We start from the raw sequence: 23,173 nt of genomic DNA on the forward strand, positions 1-23,173 counted from the left end.
GAATAAGCAATATCTCAACCGCTGTTTTTTTTGACTTTAAGATAAAAGCAATTTTTCATGTGTGTCTGCATCGACTATATAGATTTTATATAATCTTACATTTCTAAAAGTTCAGTTTGGCAGCGTATGTGATGTTTTGTCGGGTCTACCTAATGATCCCAAGGCGCAATGATTCAAGATATGATATTGTATACCACATGGGGAAATGGTATGGAAAAAGAAATAATATGTTTCATAAATGCTTCAAAATTGTTCTTTTTCATCCTGATTAATGTTGATAGAAATATAAATCCCCACAACCGTAATTTGTGTTAGGAATATTGTTGGGGTCATTTAAAGGTGGTTACAAAACGTAATATACGAAAGGGATAGAGCAGTAAATATATCAAATGTGAAGTTCTATGTTTTTGTTCTGTTATATCAAGTATATGAATACATATTTATCGTATAAACCTGCAAAAAAAAATATACTTTTAATAAATTTTTGTACTTACTGCAATTCATCATTGAAATCCCAAGGTCCTACTAAATCATCTGATAAGTGATCTGACTTATGTTCAAAGCAACGATAATCTATATCGAGTAAATTGGCCATGTTCTTCCGATCAATTGAAAAGTCACCATTTTCACATTTGAATGTTTTTGTAAAGGTTATTTTTAATCTGTAGCGATCTAGTAGTGTATCTACAAAATTAAGTAAGTTTGTTCCAATATCTCCATATGTTTTTTTATACGTTCGTGAATTCCACACCTGAAGGGCTATGATATTCAATCCTTCACAAACAACTAGTTGTTCACATCCTGACGAATCTAAATCAAAGACACCAATCTGGCGATATAAAGCTTTCCTGATGTTTTGAGCTCCTTTTTCTATTATAACACTCACTTGATAGTTTTTAATGTACCATGCAAGTATGTGATTAAAGAAAGCAGGGGGGAGAAATTCAAACTCTAAACATAACCAACTAGTTTTATTGAAAGTTTTATCTTCGTCCATGAACTGTTGTTGGACGTTTGCAAAAGTACGAGATTCCATCATGCATGGCATATATAATGCATTTGAATTCTTTAAGTTCACAATTATATCGAACCGTTTCATTACGTCTATTAAATGGTGTTTATTCTCAGAAAATTTCAGATTTTCTTCTTTAGCAAATAGTTTACAGATTAGGGAATCCGTCAACTCTCCTGTTTCTCGCAGCTTTTGCCAGTCATCTGAAATTTTAATAATTTTTGAAATTTTATCAGACACTAGACATCTAAAAGCATCAACCAACCATTTAGGGTCTAAAATTACATGATCTTTTAATTTGTCCTCGTCAAAGAATATAATGGTTCCAATGTCATTATAATATTGCAAGCATAGAGTTAATTCGTTTAAATCGGTAATGCCAATGTCGTCATGCCTTGCAATTTTAAACAATTTGGTAGTTGTAGAAATTGGTATATTACTGTCTTTCAGCTTGCCTAAGACTTGTTGAAATAAAAGCCATTTTAACGGACAGTCTTTACCCCATCCTTCCATTTCCATAGCTTGTAGTGATATATCATTTCTAATCTTCTCAAAAACACTATCATCATCTTCAGTATTAGAAACAAAATAAATGTTTCTCAAATGTTGTTTCTTTTTCTGACTGATTAGAACTTCCCCCAGATTTTTTTCAAAGTCCTCTTGTCGTTGTTGACGTATTTTTTCATTCTACAACATGAAATGAAATTGTTACCCTTTTTTTTACCATTTTTGCTGTGGAGTTATAGGAAACAATACTTGTACAGCTAATGGACGTTATCTTTAGAATAAAAGATTACAAAAACATGTTTATTTCATTTTCGCAAACGATATGGCGTATTTTATACATTGTTAGTTGTATCTTTTTTTAACTTGAAAAACTTTTTTTTTCAGAAGGCACTGTTTGGTAACAAAATGTTGTGACATTTTTCGAAATAAACTTAACACTTCAACATTTTCTTATATATTTTGTGTTTGTCTTATTCACATACACGTGTTTGTCTAGTTCCAATACGGGCAACCGACTTAACAAAAATATTTCAGTGATACGAATGTAGAGTCAACTGTTCACTTAAACGTGATGGCACCATTATTGAATTCAGAAGGACGCGTTTACTTTTTTATTTATATTTAATGCATTTACTTTACATTGATATGTTATCGAGTGTACCAGATGATTCATTAGCATGAATTGCATTATGTTTGTAAACCAAAAAAACATGCCGTTAACATAAGCTAAGTTCATGTATCTACAACTTAATAATGCAATTGCTAGTTGACTGTCAAATCTTTCGTATGTCACCTTATTAAGCTGGTTCAATTATTCAAATGATAATCCATTGACTGTGGCTAATCTTGAATTGATGTTACCTATTTCTAACATTTAATTTTGTCTTTTCTTTACTTCTATTGCATCTACTTAATTATAGTAATAAATAAAAGTATCTTAAGTACACGTCACGACATGAGTTAACTAGAAATAATTTTCCACATGTTAAGTTTATATTTTTTTTGTAAACTAACCCGGGCAAGTCATTCCCTTCCCTTCATCGTACTCATCACTAAATAAACTATTGGATGGGAAGGGTTCGGATGACACGATTCATTTACATATTAATGGCTTTTTATCACGAATTTAAATTTAAATCAGGTTAAGGCACAAATACTCCACACTTTAAACATAAAATAATATTTTAACTACCAACAACGCGCGTAATAATTTGATGTTTTCATGTTAAAAATATCTCGTACAGGTCGGTATCTGGGGTACCATTTTAAAACACGAAATTAGAAAAAATGTTACCATGGACCTTACGACTACACTCATAATTTCAAGATATGCTGATTATCCTATAAAATGCAAAAAAAGATCAGCCGTGAGTTATCCGTCAATTTGAATTCCCTTACTAGATAACTACGCGACTTTTTGGATAATTGCCACCCTGCTATAATATGAGCTGAAAGCCGGATGTCACATGAGGAGCAGTATCTGCTTACCTTTACGAAGCACCTGAGATCAACCTTAGTGTTGGTAGGATTTGTGTTGCTTTTTGTTGAGTTTTTTTTTTTTGCGTCCTGTTTATGCCTCTGCGATGTCGTTATAAGTTTATTTTCGACTTATGAGATTTAAGTATATTTCGCTTATATCATTAAAGAAAAGATGTAGTAAGATCTTAATTGCATTGGTTTGAGTTTCTTGTCTTGTGTCCTTATGTTTAGAATTGAACAACTTAAACTTTACAAATAATAACGCAAAATGGCGATTCTACTCATCAAAAAACCTTTTCAAATCTCTTTTTACGATGATTAATATTCCTATTAATATTTTATCTGAAATGTCAATAAAACTCAAATATTAGTCTGTTTTGAAAGTACTTTGGTTGCAAGTTTAAACATATGCCCCGGTTTTATAAAAACGAAGTCGTTTATTCGGGAACATCACTTTATGGTGGTTTACCACATTTTGTATGAAAAGGGTATTTGTGTCTGAAATAAATATTCGATATTTTTTCTCATGAAAATTGTTAGTGGCCATTGATCGACTGACAAAAAAATGCAGCGTATTTTCGTTTGACGACTAAATCAATTTCAAAGTACACACATTGTCGAATTGAATGATACACAGCCGTGTTTGGTTTGATTACAGAGATGGAAATTAAAACACTCGTCACCGGGCAATTTTTTATTTAAGATTAAATCACAAACTGTATATTTACTGACCACTCAATACATTTAACGTTAGATGTAATAAAGGTTTTGTTTTAGCAGGTTTAAAGTTAAAAATTATCAAAAGACATTCATATATTTTCGTCTCCTGTATGTTATGATGGTATAATTAGGTCTTTCCACTTTTCTGTGGAAAGCCTATTGTATTTGTTCTGATTATTATTTTTTTTTTTTTTTCTTCCGCCAAATTTTGTTCTTGCGATAAATGTTTGTTTCGCAATATGTCGCTTAGATTTTTTTCATATTGTATCGTATAGTTTATGCGCTTTTAAATTTCACCCTGATAAGCCGAACCATTTTCTTTGTAAGAGTTATCTCCCTATTCACTGTTTGTCATGTGTGTGCATCTCCTTCGTAACAAATTAAGAAAGCGACACAATTCTTTTTACAAATTGTTCGTTACATCCTCAGGAAATTTTGGCTAATTTGGATCGAAGCGATTCGATGAAATTTTATAGGAGTTATCTATCTTTACGGAATAAATTTGTCGGTATGTTTTTTTAACTCATAAACCATTAACCGTATAACCCTGGAATGTTTTTCTTTGAGTCCCCTGATTCCTAACTTAGAAAATTAGGTCAAGGTCAAAGGTCAAGGTCATATTTTAGATTTTCATATGTCTTTGATTTTCCTATAATTCTTGAATGGTTATAGATACAGAAAATTTAAGCAGTGAAAAATGTTTAGTACTTCAAGGGGCAACTTTGTTACATTATGACTATATTGGTTTTACCATTGTGTAAGGGACATAATCCCCATTGATGGTTTATATAAAGCCATTATTAGACAAAACTCTTAAACAAAATGACCTTGACCCATAGGGTCTTTTGCAATGACATTGTGAAGCAATGACCTTGACAAAGGTCACAAGGTCAAAGGTCAAGGTCATGTACATATGTGATTTGGGGCACCACTTGAAGAGTTTTATGTGTGTTTGCCTGCCAATCAATCAATCAATCAATCAATCATGATCATGATCAATCAACCAATAATGATCATGATCAATCAATCAATCAATCAATCATGTTTCCGTCTCATGTGTTTATCATAGGGTTCAAGATCTTCTTTGTTTCTTTTTCGCTGTTTCAACTGACCCTATCCAACGTGTTTAACCAACCAACCAACCAACTAATCAATCAATCAATCAATCAATCAATCAACCAATCAATCAATCGATCATGATCATGATCATGATCAATCAATCATGTTTCCGTCTCATGTGTTTAATATAGGGTCCAAGATCTTTGTTTCTTTTTCGCTGTTTCAATTGACCCTATCCAACGTGTTTAACCAATCAACCAACCAACCAACCAACCAACCAACCAACTAATCAATCATTCAATCAATCAATCAATCGATCATGATCATGATCATGATCAATCAATCATATTTCCGTCTCATGTGTTTAAGATAGGGTCCAAGATCTTTGTTTCTTTTTCGCTGTTTCAATTGACCCTATCCAACGTGTTTAACCAACCAACCAACTAACCAACCAACCAACTAACCAACCAACCAACTTATCAATCAATCAATCAATTAATCAATCAATCATGATCATGATCATGATCAATCAATCATGTTTCCGTCTCATGTGTTTAATATAGGGTCCAAGATCTTCTTTGTTTCTTTTTCGCTGTTTCAATTGACCCTATCCAACGGGTTTAACCAACCAACCAACCAACCAACCAACCAACCAACCAACCAACTAATCAATCAATCAATCAATCAATCAATCAATTAATCATGATCATGATCAATCAATCATGTTTCATGAAAAAATTGAAATTTAATATTTTTCTTGCGTCACTTCTGAAAAAAAATTCACATGTACTCTGAAACTACAAGTACAATCGACCTCAAAATTTGCAGTCAGCAGGGCATACATGTACTAAAAGTTTATAAAAAAATTTGGTGCAGATATCTCTCAAAGTTTTTCCTAGAGAAAAGAAATGGCAATGCCGTAAAAATCGCTTGCTAGGTCCGTAAATCTCAGTAAAAACCTACAATAAAATGTCCGCCCCGAGATTGAAATACTAATCGGTGTTACAAACAGGTGCTGAAAAATGTACAATATCAGAAAATAATCAATAAATGTGTTTTAAAGTTACACCGGATCAATTAAATCCAAAACATGCACTGCCCGTGAACTGTGATCAAGATGTCAATTTCCTACAATGACAAAAGAAATTACATTGTGTACATTCCATCTCTATAGATGTTGTCTGTCCAACGTCCCGACCTAAAGAGAACTAAAAAGACTAAGTTTTTCTTAATATAAACCCGCGTCACGTGGTGTCTCCTCAATCTGGCGCGCGCGCTGTACCTAAAATAAAATAAAAACTTTCCAAACTAAACATGAAACTTCTCCGGTAACAATAATATAGACCCCAAACAGAAACAAACAAACAAGCAAACAATCAAACAAACAAACAACCCCCCCCCCCCCCAAATTCAATTAATTCTAAAGGGGGAAAGACCACCTACAATTGCTTTTTTAAAGCAATTGATTTATATTTCTTATATGATTTGCATATCTATAAATACTTGAATTGGATTGGTCAATTAGAATTTTTCTCAAAGTTTACACTTCGATAAACCATGTTTCCGAAACTACTTTTGTAATCTATTAATGTGCAATACACAAGCTTGCAGTGATCCCGGGATTTTCAGCAAATTGAGATTTAAAAACAATTACATAACAGTTGTGACTATTCTAGTGCAAGATATAACAAAAAAAAAAGAAATAAATTGAAAGCACTAAAGCTTCAATAATGTATAAAAATAAAATTTAATAAAATTCCGCGAAATTTCATGAAGGATTTGGCCAACTTACGTCATGGCAAAACACGACGTCATACGAATGGAAATTTGCAAAGGAAAGATTATTTCGTTACGTGTACGCTTCAAATTTGGATAACATTTAATCAAAATGAAGTTTTTGAGGTAGGTGCTATTTCATTTAAGATTCCGTTGTATTTATCGGACATTTATGGTTTTTAGAAAGTCAAGATGGCGGCGTACTTTTTAGTTACGACTTGCCATTGTGCTTTTGATGGTAAATATATATAGTAGCCATCAACAAAACAAATGTTTATTAAATATCACAAATGTTTGGCTGAAGAATTATAAGGATTAAACACATTTTTTCTAGAGGTTATTGATGTGTAAACCGGGGCTCTTACTCACAAACTCAACATAAAAGTCCTTCGGACTTTTTATTCAGTTTGTGAGTTAATCGCCCCGGTTTACACATCAATAACCTCTAGAAAAAATGTGTTTAATCCTATAATGACACTAAACTTCGAATGAGTTGGTTTTGGCTTGATTTTCCATATGATGATGACACAATACTTTAATCAGTTTAAATTAGGCCAGAAGCTGGCATGCAAAAATTGCTAGTAGTCCTTTGTTAAATTTTGTAGATGGTTATTTTGCTTACAAGTTTCTTTTGTTACACATTCTGACATTGAACTTGGATGTCTTTTAAACTGCATTTTACTGTGCGTGTTGCTACGTGTTTTTTTTTCTACATTGGCCATAAGTAAAAAAAATCATAGATACCAGGATATGAAATTTTGTACTTACACCATACACGAGTTTTGTTTCCAAAAGTATCATTAGTGACGGTCGAATCCAAAACAGTTATAAAGGGCCAAATAAAGTTGAAGAGCATAGAGAACCAAAATTCCTAAAGGTGTTGCAAAATACAGCTAAGATTATCTATTCCTGAGGTAGAAAAGTCTTAGTATATGAAAAATTTTAAAGTTTTGTAAACTATAGATGACAAAATCAATGATAATTAAAAAAAAGAATGGTTGGTATTTCACTAAACATGATTAACCCCGCCTCATGTTTGCACCTGGTCAAAGCCAGGAGTGTCTGTCTTTTTTAATTTCATTACATTACTATATTTTTTAAGCTTAGAATGACAAATATTTTCACAAAACAATAGCACATTAAATACCCATTGGTGGTCTTAGGCTGTTGTCTACTCTTTGGTCGGATTGTTGTCTCTTTGACACAATCCCCTTTTCCGTTCTAAATTTATTCGTGAATTATAAGACATAATTTACATAGTGAGATAATTCACAGAGAGTTGTTGTCTTTTATTCGGTATTCATTGGCTGTGGTGCATGTAACCCGGTAATCAAGTGTCATGACTTTCCATTTTAATGTCTGAATTATGTTATATCTTACAAATTATGTACGAATTGATAAAACATGTTCGACCAATGCTACCAACAACATGTTTCAATCACACTGTGGTATGTCTGTAATCATCATACGGTTTGTAACAACCCATCGTCCAAAGCATTCCTGGGTACCTGATTATTTATCAATTCAATAACTAATGAAGAAAAGTTATTTGAAGGAAATAACACATTTACCTGATATTTGTCTTCATTAGTACACACAACAATGATAGGAGGGTCTAAACGGTTTATCGTTACAGTTGACCAATAACAATGAATGGTGTCAAACCAGAACTTAACATACTCTGAAATGAAAATACTCATTGATAAGGACCGGAACTTATACATAATAAAAGGATCACATACATAATGACATAACTACATAAAAATCTACTATCAACACAATTTTTAAGTTCAACACTATTTTATTGCAAAACAGATTCGAGTAACAAGAGATGAAATATCCAAGTAACTCAAGTTCTAGGAATATATTTCGGCATCAATGAAAATTATTGCGAAAAATTCTAGATTTCTAGATATGAAAGGATCATGAATATACAATGATATTATTACATAATACAACAAAAGGAAGCTTACAGTTGTAGATAAAATAATAATATTTAATATCATTATGATACCACCTGCAACTGTCATATTCCTTAATTATTACAGGCATTTTCTGTGATAGAAAATGGTGAATATAACATGGTTTTATAGATAATAAATGAAAATCAGCAAAAACCCACTCAAGGTTGAAGCCACGCAAAACTCAATCAAATGAAAAGTAAACTTCAACATCGTTAATTGGCATAAATCAACAAATATTCAAAATAAAAAAAGTATGAGTGATGAAAAGATATATCTATATATAGTTCAATGCAAATTTCATCAAAAGCAACAAAATGTTATAGGGAACTTAAAAATAAATTGCACATTTACCTTAGATATGTTCAAGTGTATATATCAAAATTTAAAACTGACTGAACAGTTCGTTATGTTTAAATGTATTTATCAAAGTTGTACAAAAGTCGAACATGAAGAATGTTGTTGTTGTTTATAGTTAACACGTGTTTAGTTATTTATAGTAAGGTCGGTTTGAAAGGGGTTTAAAGTTTCATGCACGAGTGAATTCAGGTAGTTTAAAGTCATTCGAGCCATTGCAGTTAAAGTGACCAGTAGCACTTTTCCAAATAAATAAATTAATATAATAATTTTATATTATTTATTTTCAGATTTGTTCATCCTTAGTTTGCGGTAACCAGTACCAGCTGAGAATGTTCGGTGTATTTACACAAAAACATTGATTTCATTATACATTTGTAAATATACGAATAATAAAATGTGCACTTGTCTCTGCAAGTGGCGTCTCCCATATGAGAGTTTGTGGTTATTTGATAAATATTTTATATTCGTTTGAGTTTACGAATTCGAATTTAATTACAATGATTGAGGGAATGATCTGTTATGCCATTTTGAGAACTATTGAGCTATGTGTGGCTGTCATTTTCTTATTCGGTGGAGAAAATATGAAAACCTTGTCAATTAAAATTGGGTTGGATTTTTCCTGCCACGTGCGTGTTATCATACTAATTATACACTAGCGTAACTTTTTTCAATAATAATCTACCGAGGTCCTCATATAATGTAGAGATGGAAATTTGCAAGTTGCATTTTACCAAATAGAGACAATCTCTAGGAATAAAAAATCGAAGTAAGCCCATAAAATCAACATTGTCAACGTATTGAATGTTACTATTCAGTTCGATATGAGTCAAGGCTCCGTATTAAAGTCCTATCTTAACCTATCAGTGTTTACTTTAAAAACATTGAAGATTGGCATTTATATCACATTTACTAATTTGTATGTAAAAGAATTTGTGAAGATAACATTATCCCGAAAAAATAACTTAAACAGATCCGCTTGAAAGATGCAGTTATAGTCTTTGAAAAAACATACATGAAATAATTCAATTTGATGCTGACAATAACAGGAATTTCGTCATCAAATCTAAAAAAAAAACAGACGTTGATAACTACATTGACTTTCGGTTTTAGTTATTGCGAACCCTATCTTTGTTTTCAACAGATTCACCTGCAAGTTACCTGCCGATTTAAACTTTTGAAAGTTTTTTTGTCCAATCTAACAAATACAAAAATCTCTGTTTAGTTTATTGAATGAAACCTTTAAATTTCATGCAAGAGACATCTATCACTTACTGATTAATTTACCTGAAAAAAAAAATGAACTGTCAATGATGGAAATACGTGTACAAATAAGAAATTATAAAACTGCATGTGCTAATGTATTTATTCAATATCATTAACACATTTTCTTTTTTTTTTAAATAAACACTGATTTAAAAAATGAAAGTTGATTTCTGATCAAATTTCAATATTTTACCTATTAAAATTTGCTTTTTTAGTGTATTCACAATAAAATGGAAATGATAATGTTAAAAGTAAGGTCTTCATAAATGTATTCTTTATAACTGAACAACCACAACAAACATGCAAATTCTTTGGAATATATATGCATGCTGTAGTTTCAGAAATATTTTTTGTTATGATTGAATCAGTGCTTACTTTTAACAGATTGAAAATAATTATTTATATTGAATAAATACTGTATCGCGTGCAGTTTATGTGAGTTTATACATGTATTTCAATCAACAAAGAATTTTTTTTTTTTTAGGGGGGGGTCAGGTAAATTAATCAATGAGTGATAGATTTATCCTAGAATAAATGTAAAGGTCTCAGTAAATAAACTACCCAGAGAAAAGTAGCTATTGTATTGATTCAATGGGACAGGTAAACTTGCAAAAGTTTAAATACCTTGACCAAGAGCAGACGAATCTGTGGTAAACTTTCATTTGGTTCGCAATAAAACGTACACGAAGTTAGATTGTCAGGATTTAATATAGAATAATGAACATTATCTAAGCTAATTCAAATCAGAAATAGTAGGGTGCCAAGTATCGAACAAAAAAGCGTCTTGATAACGAGTTTAAGTTAACGGATAACACACAGCCATATTTATATTCAAACTATATAGGAAAATCACTATATTTTCCAATCATGAATTTCGTCGTAAGCTCCCGTTGTCACGTTTTTCAAATTTTGTGCTTTTTGAGGATATAAAAGGATACCTCACCATACCGGTCATCTAGCGTACTTTGATATGAGCGTCACTGATGAGTCGTATGTAGACGAAACGCGCGTCTGGCGTACGAAATTATAATCCTCGTACCTTTGATAACTATTAACACCACTGGGTTGATGCCACTGCTGGTGGACGTTTCGTCCCCGAGGGTATCACCAGACCAGTAGTCAACACTTCGGTGTTGACATGAATATCAATAATGTGGTCATTTTTATAATTTTCTGTTTACAAAACTTTGAATTTTTGGAAAAACTAAGGATTTTCTTATCCCAGGCAAAGATTATCTTAGCATTATTTGGCAGAACTTTTTGAAATGTTGGATCCTAATGCTCCGAAACTTTGTACTTGTTTGGCTTTATAAATATTTTGATATGAGGGTCAGTGATGAGTCTTATGTAGACGAAACGCGCGTCTTGCGTACGAAATTATAATCCTGTTACCCTTGATAACTATTTACATCACTGGGTCGGTGCCACTGCTGGTAGACGTTTCGTCCCCGAGGGTATCACCAGCCCAGTAGTAAACACTTCGGTGTTGACATGAATATCAATAATGTGGTCATTTTTATAACTTTCCTGTTTACAAAAATTTGAATTTTTGGAAAAACTAAGGATTTTCTTATCCCATGCATAGATTACCTTAGTATTATTTGGCACATTTTTTGAAATTTTGGAACCTAATGCTCTTCAACTTTGTACTTGTTTGGCTTTATAAATATTTTTATATGAGCGTCAATGATGAGTCTTGTGTAGACGAAACGCGCGTCTGGCGTACGAAGTTATATTCAACACGTAAAATAAAATTCTTGCTTTTTGTGTTATTTGTTCAAATGATACTTATCATTTAGCTTAACAATTAAATTAATCAAATAACGAAAACGGAAAAGATTTATATAATTTAAGTATAAGTAATTCATGATTTTATTAAGACTACTTTTTTAGCTCACAATTACCGCATTTTAAACGAAAACAAATTTATTGCGTGTTATTTTCACGAGATTTTTTCTCTGATTGAAGCAATAAAACATAGTTCATATGTGTGACAAACATCGTTCATGTTATATTAATCGATGTGAAGCAAATAGCATTTTCAATCACAAACAAAGTAGCAATTCTGCTTTCATTCAAACACGTCTTGTTTCTTGCCTTTAATCGTTTTGTACCTTAAGCTGGGGTCATACATTCACGATTTTTACTGCCGTCCTTGACAGGACCATTCCCGATTAAAATTTGTCAAAAGTGTGATCAAGATCGTGTGAATCGTGGATGGAAATTCGATTTGTATCTTTCGCCAGGTAAAATTCGACCGAGTCTGTTACGACTGCGTCCCGATTCTACCGAATGTAATCCGACAGAGATCAGATAGTGACAAGACAGTGAACCGACGCTGACGGAAGTTATCCGTTCGAAAACTGTCGGCATAATCGGGATGATCGGGTACTGTCGGAACGTAATCCTATCACGGTCCGCTCTATCGCATTGCAAACGGCTTTGTCTGGTCTCAGTCGTATTGTATTCTGTTATTGTCGGGACTTCTCCAGATCATTCCCGTTCCACAGGACACAATCCCGAATACACAGAACATTGTTAGGAATTCGATCCGATACAGCAGAATCTGTCACGACATAGGCACGATTGTAATCCGACTAGAAAAAATCGGCTGAGTTTTCCCGAATGTTACGGGACGCACCTAACTGTCGGGGTGCTTTGCCGAACTATTCGGACACTTCCCGACCAGTAGGAATCTGTTACGAACTAAAACGACTGCGTTCAGACAATAATAGGACATTCCAGATAATTGAGGATACTAATCCGACTTTTTCACTTTTCGTGTCGTATCGCTGTCTGATCTCAAACGGGAGCAATACTCGGCAATGTGTGAACCCCGCATTAAGCTGGGGTCACACATTCACGATTTTTACTGCCGATTGACAGGACCATTCCCGATTTGTCAAAAGTCTGATCAAGATCCTGTAAATCGTGGATGGAAATTCAAATTTTATTTAATGTTTGTAAAAATAATCTAATCACAACAACAATCAGATATTGTTTGGGAAGCGTCGAAATTCAACCGTTTCCAAGCGAATTCATCCCGATAATCCCATTCTCAATCCGGTTCTAATTCAATTGGTATCTTCTGCCTGGTAAAATTCGACCGAGTCTGTCACGGCTGCGTCCCGATTCTACTGAATGTAATCCGACAGGGTTCATACAGTACCCAGACAGACAGTGAACCGACGCTGACAATAGTTATCCGTTCGAAAACTGTCGGCATACTCGGGATGATCAGGAACTGTCGGAACGTAATCCTATCGAAGTCCACTCTATCGCATTGCTTACGGCTTTGTCTGGCCTCAGTCGTATTGTATTCTGTAATTGTCTGGACGTGGGTATTATTGACAAATTTCTTATTAATGACGGAACTGTTCCGGAACGGTTTCGGCAGAAACGGTTCGCAATCGACAAGATCTGGATGCAATCTGGACTCAATCGTCAGAAAGACTGAATGATAAATTTCTCCAGATCATTCCCTTTCCACAGGACACCGTCCAGAATACACAGAACATTGTTAGGATTTTGATCCGATACAGCAGAATCTGTCACAACATAGGCACGATTGTAATGCGACTAGACAAGATCGGCGGAGTTTCCCAAAAAGTTACAGGACGCACCTAACTATCGGGTTCTTCGCCGAACTATTCGTTTCCTTCCCGATCCGTAGGAATCTGTTACGAACTTAAAGGACTGCGTTCAGACAATGATAGGACATTTAGTTCGGTGAAGCATCCCGACAATTAGGTACGTCCCGTATCATTCGGGGAAACTCAACCGATTTTGTCTAGTCGGATTAAAATAGTGCCTATGTCGTGACAGATTCTGCTGTATTTGATCAAAATCCTAACAATGTTCTGTGTATACTTGACGGTGTCCTGTGAAACGGGAATGATCTGGAGAAATTTATCATTTACAGGATCTTGATCAGACTTTTGACAAATTTTAATCGGGAGTGGTCCTATCAAGGACGTTTGTAAAAATCGTGAATGTGTGACCCCAGCTTAAACGAAAAGGCAATGAAATACAATGGGATAAGTGTGTTATATCATTTATATGTCAGGGTTCTTCTACTGAATGGCTTATTACTATGCGAGGAATTAGCATAGAACTAAGAATTATCGAGGCTATGGAAGCATATATATCTTAGTATATTGTATGATGCTTCCAACCTAGATAATCTTCGTATGGATGATTACAAAATAGTGTACCACCATTCTTGCCATCAATTGTACACTAGCAGACACAACTGCAGTTATTTGAAGGTTGAATAAAGTCATTGATCGTCTTTAAAACTGTTTCAGGTTATCTAACAATGAAAGAAGGTCGTCAAGTTCCTGACAAGAAAAAGTTTCTTGGAGTTAGTGAGAACCAACAGACCTTTATCAGATTTCTTGGCGAATCGATTGTTCTGCTTCATTGTAGATCAATAGTTACCAAAGGTACCAGGATTATAATTTAGTACGCCAGACGCGCGTTTCGTCTACATAAGACTCATCAGTGACGCTCGTATCAAAATATTTATAAAGCCAAACAAGTACAAAGTTGAAGAGCATTGAAGATTCAAAATTATAAAAAGTTGTGCCAAATATGGCCAAGGTAATCTATGCCTGGAATCAGTTTCTATGGTACATGAGGAAGTCATTTATCTAGCTAGTACTTCCACTGACCCTAAATCAGCTCTAAAGAAGTATTAAGATTTTAAGGATTATTTTGAGCGCACGATGAAGTGGGTACATAAATTTACATGCTTTTCATGTAGACAAAGAGTTCGGTATGATTGGAATCAAGGGTAAGATAAAAAAAAAAAAGTCACAAGATACAGATGTACTGATCTTATTCGTTCCTTACTTCCCCTCCGTGCGGAATTCGAATGAGGTATGGTTTTCAATCAGGCCCTATAACTTGCACACAAGATTTGCATTGCTAAATACATTACCACGAAATATGTGAAAGTCTCGGGTTTGTCATCTGTAACATTCTACTAGACGCACATGCTGCAACAAGATGCGATACAACGTCATTCCTGTTTAGATCGGTAGGCACACTGTTTTTAGTCTTGAAGGACAATCCAGATGACCTCAACGATTTTTCAAACTTTATGGATTGTGACAGTGCTATATATATAGATACAGCACGACATTTTGTTGTTAGGTTGAGTCAAAATCTCAAAATTTTAAGAATGACATAAACAAATTGACCGTAAAATCGGCAACAATCTCCCTTGTAAAGCTTTCTCCTTGAGAATCCACTTAACATTTAATATGAGTTTCACTTTAGACATAGATGTGATGTCTCCCCGTATAGCAAAACTACCCTTACATTCTCCCCTTCAGTTCGGATGGGAATCGAAGAATGACATGTTCCTGACTATTTCGAAGATCAGTTGTCATCCACATTTCTGCAAGACTTAGTTTGCACTTTTAAAGTAAAATCCGTGTTCTCAAAGATATGCATTTGCTTCGAACAAAATCTATCATGTAACGAGTTATGCCCGTGCCAGGAAAATGACATATGTCAAAATGTAAATACGCGTCTAGTTGCAGTTAGAAACATTGATGATGACAAAGATGACGATGTAAATAATTTGTTTTTTTGTATTCGTACCTTATTAATCATCGGTACATGTATCAATCGAATGAAAATTAAAAAGTCCATAATATTTTCCAAACAATAAATAAAACATATACTAGTACTCAATTTTGAAATCTTGGGAAATATAGTAGTAATCTATCTAGTTTGGAAAGATATGTAAAAAAAACACCAAAAAATGTCTCTGACCTTGACATGGTTGGTAAGCTTACAAACTAACAGGAGACCATTGAATGTAGTAGCTATGGGTTAGGTCTTTCCACTTTTCCGTGGGAAGACATATTGATTTTGTTCTGATTATTAGGTCTTTTCATCTTTCCGTAGAAAGACCTTTAGATTTTGTTTTTATTATTAGGTCTTTTTACTTTTCCTCGGAAATAACTATTGTATTTTTTCTGATAATTTCTCTTTTTTTCTGCCTAATTTTGATCTTGCGATTAGTATTTTAAGCGCTTTTAAATTTCACCCTGTTAAGACGAACAATTGTCTTTGTAAGAGTTATACCATTGAACACTATTGTTCTTGTGACTACATCTCCTCAATAACTGTACAAAAAACGACAAATTTATTTGATAAAATTGCTCGTTATATCCTTCGCATGATTTGTCCAATTTTGACCGAAGCGATTTGAACACTTAATTAAAGAATTATCTTCCCTTATGTACTTGATATAAGGGATATGCATTTTTATCTTGTTAATCATATGTGATAGAGACCAAGGATCTTTTGATTTGAGGTCACTGATAAAAAAAAACATCATGTTTTAAATGTTGATTTTGGCTTATTTTCAATTCTTTCAAAAACTGTATAAGATATCGACAACATCTTTTTACTTAATTATGAGTTGTGACATGTCGTAAAACACGAAGTTTGGTTGAAAGAGTACGCTAACATTAAATTGATCTCAAGGTCATAGGCTAAATTGACGTTCTAGATATTGACCTTTGCTTTTACCTCATATTTATACGCAATAAATCCATGGGACTTTTTGCATTACGTTGCAAGACACGTGACCATAGAAAAGGTGTCAGTCCACCAATTACTCCCTCCAATTTAGAACGTAGTCCTACTTTGACACAAAACAGTGCTTTTGATGTCATTGTTTACTTAAACTAACCAACAAATTTGCAGAAATGAAACTTTTGGTGATAGGGAAATATATTTAGACCATTTTGAGCCAAAATTCACTTGTCTATGAGTTTGCATTAAAAATTCAGGATTAATGCGCTACATAGTACACTAATTTAAGATTTCCAGAAAACCGGGAGTTATTTTGGTAGTACCTGTCTTTTCAAAATCAGAAATTTGTTACAAGACTTTAAACATTGGTTGAAAATTGGCATGTAGGAAGGTGATACATGTACAATTCAGGATATACCTGGTTTCCTTGAAGTTAAACTTAAGGTAAAATATTTAGAAAGCTGTGAAAATTGCAAAATTTGGTTGAACAGATAAGGATTTTTAATTGGTGGTCTGACACCTTTAAGGCAAATGCGGTGAAACCCCAAATTCAATAAACAATTGTTTTTTTTTTTTACTTAACTGATCATATGAAGTGATAGTAGTCACATTTCAATCTTTTTGGGGGCAAAAAGTCACATATTGCAAATTTAGAGCCTTAAACCTAAATTTGTGCTATTTTTAGCTTTTCCCACCCTGACAATATGCTTTCACATAAAAAATGTCCCAAATTGTTATAAATGCACAGCAAGATGTTTCTGTGGTATAAACATTAAAACATGGTTATTTTACCACCAAAAAAAGTTCTTGTCATCAAGATTTAATGAAATTATTTGATTTTTATCCCTTATATCATTGCGTCATAGCATGAATTTAACAGAACACAGAGCCTGATGTAAACATTGCAAAAACTCACAAAAATCCCATTTATTATCTCAAATGAAAGTTTTATGCCTTAAGTTGTATCAACTGATAGAAAATAAAAAACAGTTAAATGACCATGACTGCACTTTTGATCATTTAATAGTCCCATTACTTACACCAGGTGTAAAAAAGGGGGATCAATATTCCTTGACTCTTCAATACCTTGCATTTTTTACTTAACCCATTGTAAAAGTTGTGGAAAGTCTTTTAAGAAGTAGAACAAACAAGAAAAAAAATCAACAAAACTGATCTTGATATTGAAAGTTTATGTTCCTGTAGTCCAAAATGAAATTTTCAAGTATTTTCTATCAAAGTCATACATTACAGTCAGTTTAAATTGAGCTGTGAAATTTGTAATATAAGTCACATTATGCTCAGATAGGATGTTTCTGACTTCAAATTGACTAAGGATTAAGAATAAAGCAAAGCAAAGATTTCTGAGCAACTTTTTTGGCTCTTTAGGTGTCAGACCACCAATTACTCCCTCCAATTTAGAACTTATGTAAAAGTAGTCCTACTTTGACACAAAATAGTGCTTTTGATGTCATTGTTTACTTAAACTAACCAACAAATTTGCAGAAATGAAACTTTTGGTAATAGGGAAATATATATATTTAGACCATTTTGAGCCAAAATTCACTTGTCTATGAGTTTGCATTAAAAATTCAGGATTAATGCGCTACATAGTACACTAATTTAAGATTTCCAGAAAACCGGGAGTTATTTTGGTAGTACCTGTCTTTTCAAAATCAGAAATTTGTTACAAGACTTTAAACATTGGTTGAAAATTGGCATGTAGGAAGGTGATACATGTACAATTCAGGATATACCTGGTTTCCTAGAAGTTAAACTTAAGGTAAAATATTTAGAAAGCTGTGAAAATTGCAAAATTTGGTTGAACAGATAGGGATTTTTAATTGGTGGTCTGACACCTTTAAAGCCAACCGGAAGTGACCTTGTGTTAACCGGAAGTGGCTATTTTGTGTACTTATTTAATGTAAAGAATATTAAACATTCTAATTTTGAAATAAGCATCTAGTAAACGATCAAAGAAAACCGGAAGTGACATATTTCCAATCGGATGGAACAATTCATCTCCCTTATTTAGAATAAATGTATAGACACCATATATTTGGGGAATCAGTGTACAATAAGCTATCATTTGACGCTAGATATGATATTTCAAACTATATTTTCATAGTTCTTTATCAAGACCTTCAATTGTTTTCTGATTAATTGGTTTTAATTTATAATTATTATTATTAGGTCTTTCAACTTCTCTGTGGAAAGACCTTGGTTTTCTTCTTATTTTTATTATTTGTTTTTTCTTCTGCCTTTTTTTTTCTTTTTGTGTGTTTTGTTTTGTTTTCTTTCGCAACATGTCGCTTAGATATTTGGAATATAATATCGAACAGTTTATATATAACGGTTGCTACATGTGGAACAAGATCTGCTTACCCCTCCGGAGTTTTCCATGTTATTTTATGTGTACTATTGTTTGTCTGTTTGTCCTTTTCATTTTTAGCCATGGCGTTGTCAGTTTATTTTCCATTTATGAGTCTGACTGTCCCTTTGATATCTTTCGTACTTTTTTTATACCCTTTTGAAACTGAGAGCGCTTAACCGAATACTTTCCCATATAAGAGTTATCTCTTTGAACACTGTTTTTCTTGTTATTTCTAAGGCTTCGAAACCGTATAAGAAACCGACAAATTTATTTTTCCCAAATTGCTCGTTATATCCTCATGATGTTCGGTTTTATTTTGACCGAAGCCGTTTAGAGATTCCATATGAGGGTTATTTCCCCTTTTTGTATTTGATATAAGTAAAATAAATTTTTAACTGGAAACCCATAAGCGATAGAGGTCTAGGGTCTTTTGATTTGAGGTCCTTGGTCAATAAAATTGAAAATGAGGTCAAGGTGAAAGGTCAAGGGCATGTCAAAAATTTTGATTTTGGCTTCTTATCTCTTATTTTCAGAAATCATATAAGATATCGACAAAATATTTACACATAATTGTTAGTTGAAAGGGAACGTACACATTTTATGAGATTTTTCCCCCTTTTATATCTAATATTAGTCGTATGGTAATACAACTCATTAACAATATAAAGTAGAGGCATATAGTCTTTTGATTTGAGGTCCTTGATGTATAACCTTGAAATTGATCTCAGGGTAATAGGTAAATTTAGCGTTCTAGATTTTGACCTTTGCATTTACCTCATTTGTATACATGATGAAGCCATTGGATTTTGTGCTTTAAGTTGCAAGCAATGTGACCTTAAAAAAGCTAGCAGGAAGTGAACTTTTTGTTAACTGGAAGTAGCTATTTTTGGTATTAAACTAATGTAAAAGTTTATATAACCATATATTTTTGGAATCAATGTCAAGTAAACTATCAGACAATACCAAAAGCGTATGGTTTCTTTACAAAAAGATATAAATAATTTATTAGTTCCGGTTTTTGGAATTTTTGGAATCGGCGTACAATAAGCTGTGATTTGACGCTGACATTTGCATATATAACCAAATTTTAATATTTTCATATCAAAATAGATACTAACTGGTGAAAAGACCTTCAATTGTTCTCTGATAAATTGGTTTTTATCTGTTTTTTTCTTCTGCCTACAATTTTTTCCTTCGCTGTTTTGTTTGTTTCGCAAGATGTCGTTATATGGTTTATGATATCGAACAGTTAATACGCTTTTTAAACTGACAACGCGTGACCAAAACATTTCCATGTAAGAGTTGCCTCCCCGAACACTGTTTTTTCTTGTTATTACTTATACGTCACAACCCTATACATGCTATAAGAACCCGACAAATTTAGTTTACCAAAATGCTCGTTATATCCTTAGGATAGTGATAGAGACCTAGAGATTTTTGACTTAAGATCCTTGATCCCAAAAAAGAAAATAAGGTCAATTTCAAGGGTCAAAGTAATTTTTAGAATTTTGGTTTTGGCATATTTTCACTTTTTTTATCAACCATAAACGATATCGACAAATTATTTTGACTAAATTGTTAGTATCAACATATCGTAGCATGTAAATTTGGTTAAGAGGGTATGTAGACAATAAATGGGAGTATTGACCCATCTTATATTCAGAAATATGCGTAAAGTGATATAAAATTGAGAATGGAAATAACTCATTAACCATACATATTAAAGACGTATGGTCTTTTGATTTGAGGTCCTTGGTTTATGACCTTGAAATTGAGGTCAAGGTCATTGGACGTTCTAGATTTTGATTTTTGCACTTAATTTATATTTATCAGCATAAAGCAATAGCAACTGACATTTTAAACTGAATTTTGATGTTTTCCTATGAACATATATTGTTAGTGGTGAAAAGACCTTCAATTGTTCTCTGAACAATTATTTTTATTATTTTTTTCTTCCGCCTATTTTTTCCCTTCGTTCTTTTGTTATTTTGCAGATGTCACTTAGATATTTGGTACATGTATATGATATCTAACAGTTTATACGCTTTTGAAATTAACAATGGGTAACTGATTACCTTTTCCATTTATAGTTATCGCCCTGAACACTGTTTTCCCTATTTTTTTCAGAGATTCCATATGATAGTTATTTCCCAGATTATTACATAAAATTACAGGTCTTTTGTTTTTAAGCCTTTGATTAATGACCTTGAAATTGAGCTCAATGTCATAGATGAATTTCACGTTCTAAATTTTGATCTTTGCTTTAACCTCATATGTATTTATGATATGTAACAACTGTATATCTTATGTCATGTATGGCGAAAACAATATAATATAAACTATTCTAGAAATGTAAACACAAAAGATATTGTTCTTTTTTGCTGCAAACACATATATGAAGACTAAATGTGATTCTGTATTTTCTTAGATTGTTTTCTTTGACCTTTGACCTAGATAAAACGTGACCACTGCAGATAACGACGACAACACTATTTCGATGACGCTTTGTTTTTTTTCAAGATTTAAAATATAGCCGTGTGTTATTCTGTTAACCCAAATCGATCGAATTCGTTGATTGGTCACCCTACTAAAAGATTCTCGTTACATCTAAATTCATTAAATAACTGACCTTTTTAATGTTTCGGTTAGTATACTCTAGTAATATTGTACATTGTAAGTTATTGAATTGAACTAACATATAGGTAAAGACCTATCGATTTCACCTCAGGAACAAGTGTGTACAATATTTCTCCACTGAAAAAAGTTGACTTTTAATATTTAAAGTGCGAGGTTGGCCGTATTTTTTCAATAATACAAATTTAACTTTTGATAGTTGAAATATATCATGTATATCGTAATATACGAGTTGCAGTGTATCAATCTGTGTTTTTCTAAGGATTTTTCTCCTTCCATTTCGAAGATTTGCAGAAAGTTGTGTTCTTTACATGTCAAGTCATTAGGCATTGTCGCTCTTTTTTTGACGTCACAATAGGAAATTAAGAAGAAACTTAGAAAATAATTTGATTTCTACTAAACGAATATTTTACTAGTGAGGAGAATTTTTTCCTCACAACAATCCAGAAATGTGAAAATTGCACAAAAAAATAAGAAATCAATGGTTTATCTCCATAATTGGCCCTGTTCTTATAGATTGTCTTAATACTAGCTGTTAAGACTGTAGCAATATGATCATTTATCGCTATTTTGTGCATTTTTCCTTTGATCTTTTTTGTGATAATTTTCATATCATTCTACTCCTTGAGATGGAAAATTATCGCTAGAAACTAAGCATGCACGTGGAGTTGCTATCGAAATTGACATGATAGTTAACAAAGGTACCATGATTATAATTTAGTACGCCAGACGCGCGTTTCGTCTACATAAGACTCATCAGTGACGCTCAAAATATTTATTAAGCCAATCAAGTAAAAAGTTGAAGAGCATTGAGGATCCAAAATTCCAAAATGTTGTGCCAAATACGGCTAAGGTAATCTATGCCTGGGATAAGAAAATCCTTAGTTTTCGAAAAATTTAAAGTTTTGTTAACAGGAAATTTGTAAAAATGACCACATTATTGATATTCATGTCAACACCGAAGTGTTGACTACTGGGCTGGTGATACCCTCGGGGACGAAACGTCCGCCAGCAGTGGCATCGACATGAGATTGACAACGTCGTCATAAGTAAAATAGCGATAAAAAGATTATCATTGTTCATCTCAACTCGATTGCCTTGTTGAGATGATGACTGATAATCTATAAATATCGTGGATAAATCCTTTCGTGCGTTCAATTCATTATCAACTTAAAAAAAGCATTTTGATATCAAGAACATGATATATGTTCAAGCACATACTCCTACATTCAAAACACACGTTTGCTGGAATAAAGGATACTAATGTCTCACCAAACAAAACACATTTTAAACCAAGTTGAAATTTGAAATTTGATATGTTCTTCAAAAGGTCAGACGGTTTGATCATCAAGTTTTAAGACAGTTTCTTCTGCGATGTTTTTAAGAGTACAAATGCAGATGTATTTCAAATTGACGTTAGTATAAAAAAAAAGAAGATGTGGTATAATTTCTGATGAGAAAACTCTCCAAGAAACC

General features: G+C 32.9%; 1 protein-coding gene across 1 annotated transcript in view; it reads right to left on the reverse strand.

Moving 5' to 3' along the window:
• Nucleotides 1–490: 490 nt before the first annotated feature.
• Nucleotides 491–23,173, reverse strand: part of LOC143074040 (uncharacterized) — a 57,036-nt gene continuing 34,353 nt past the window's right edge. The window contains exons 11-12 of the mRNA XM_076249592.1: nt 8,125–8,234; nt 491–1,699 (exon numbers count right to left, since the gene is read on the reverse strand). Of these exons, the coding sequence (XP_076105707.1) occupies nt 491–1,699; nt 8,125–8,234 (1,319 nt within the window). The remainder of the gene's footprint in view (nt 1,700–8,124; nt 8,235–23,173) is intronic.

Source organism: Mytilus galloprovincialis, chromosome 5, assembly GCF_965363235.1.
Source record: "Mytilus galloprovincialis chromosome 5, xbMytGall1.hap1.1, whole genome shotgun sequence".
Lineage (NCBI taxonomy): Eukaryota > Metazoa > Mollusca > Bivalvia > Mytilida > Mytilidae > Mytilus > Mytilus galloprovincialis.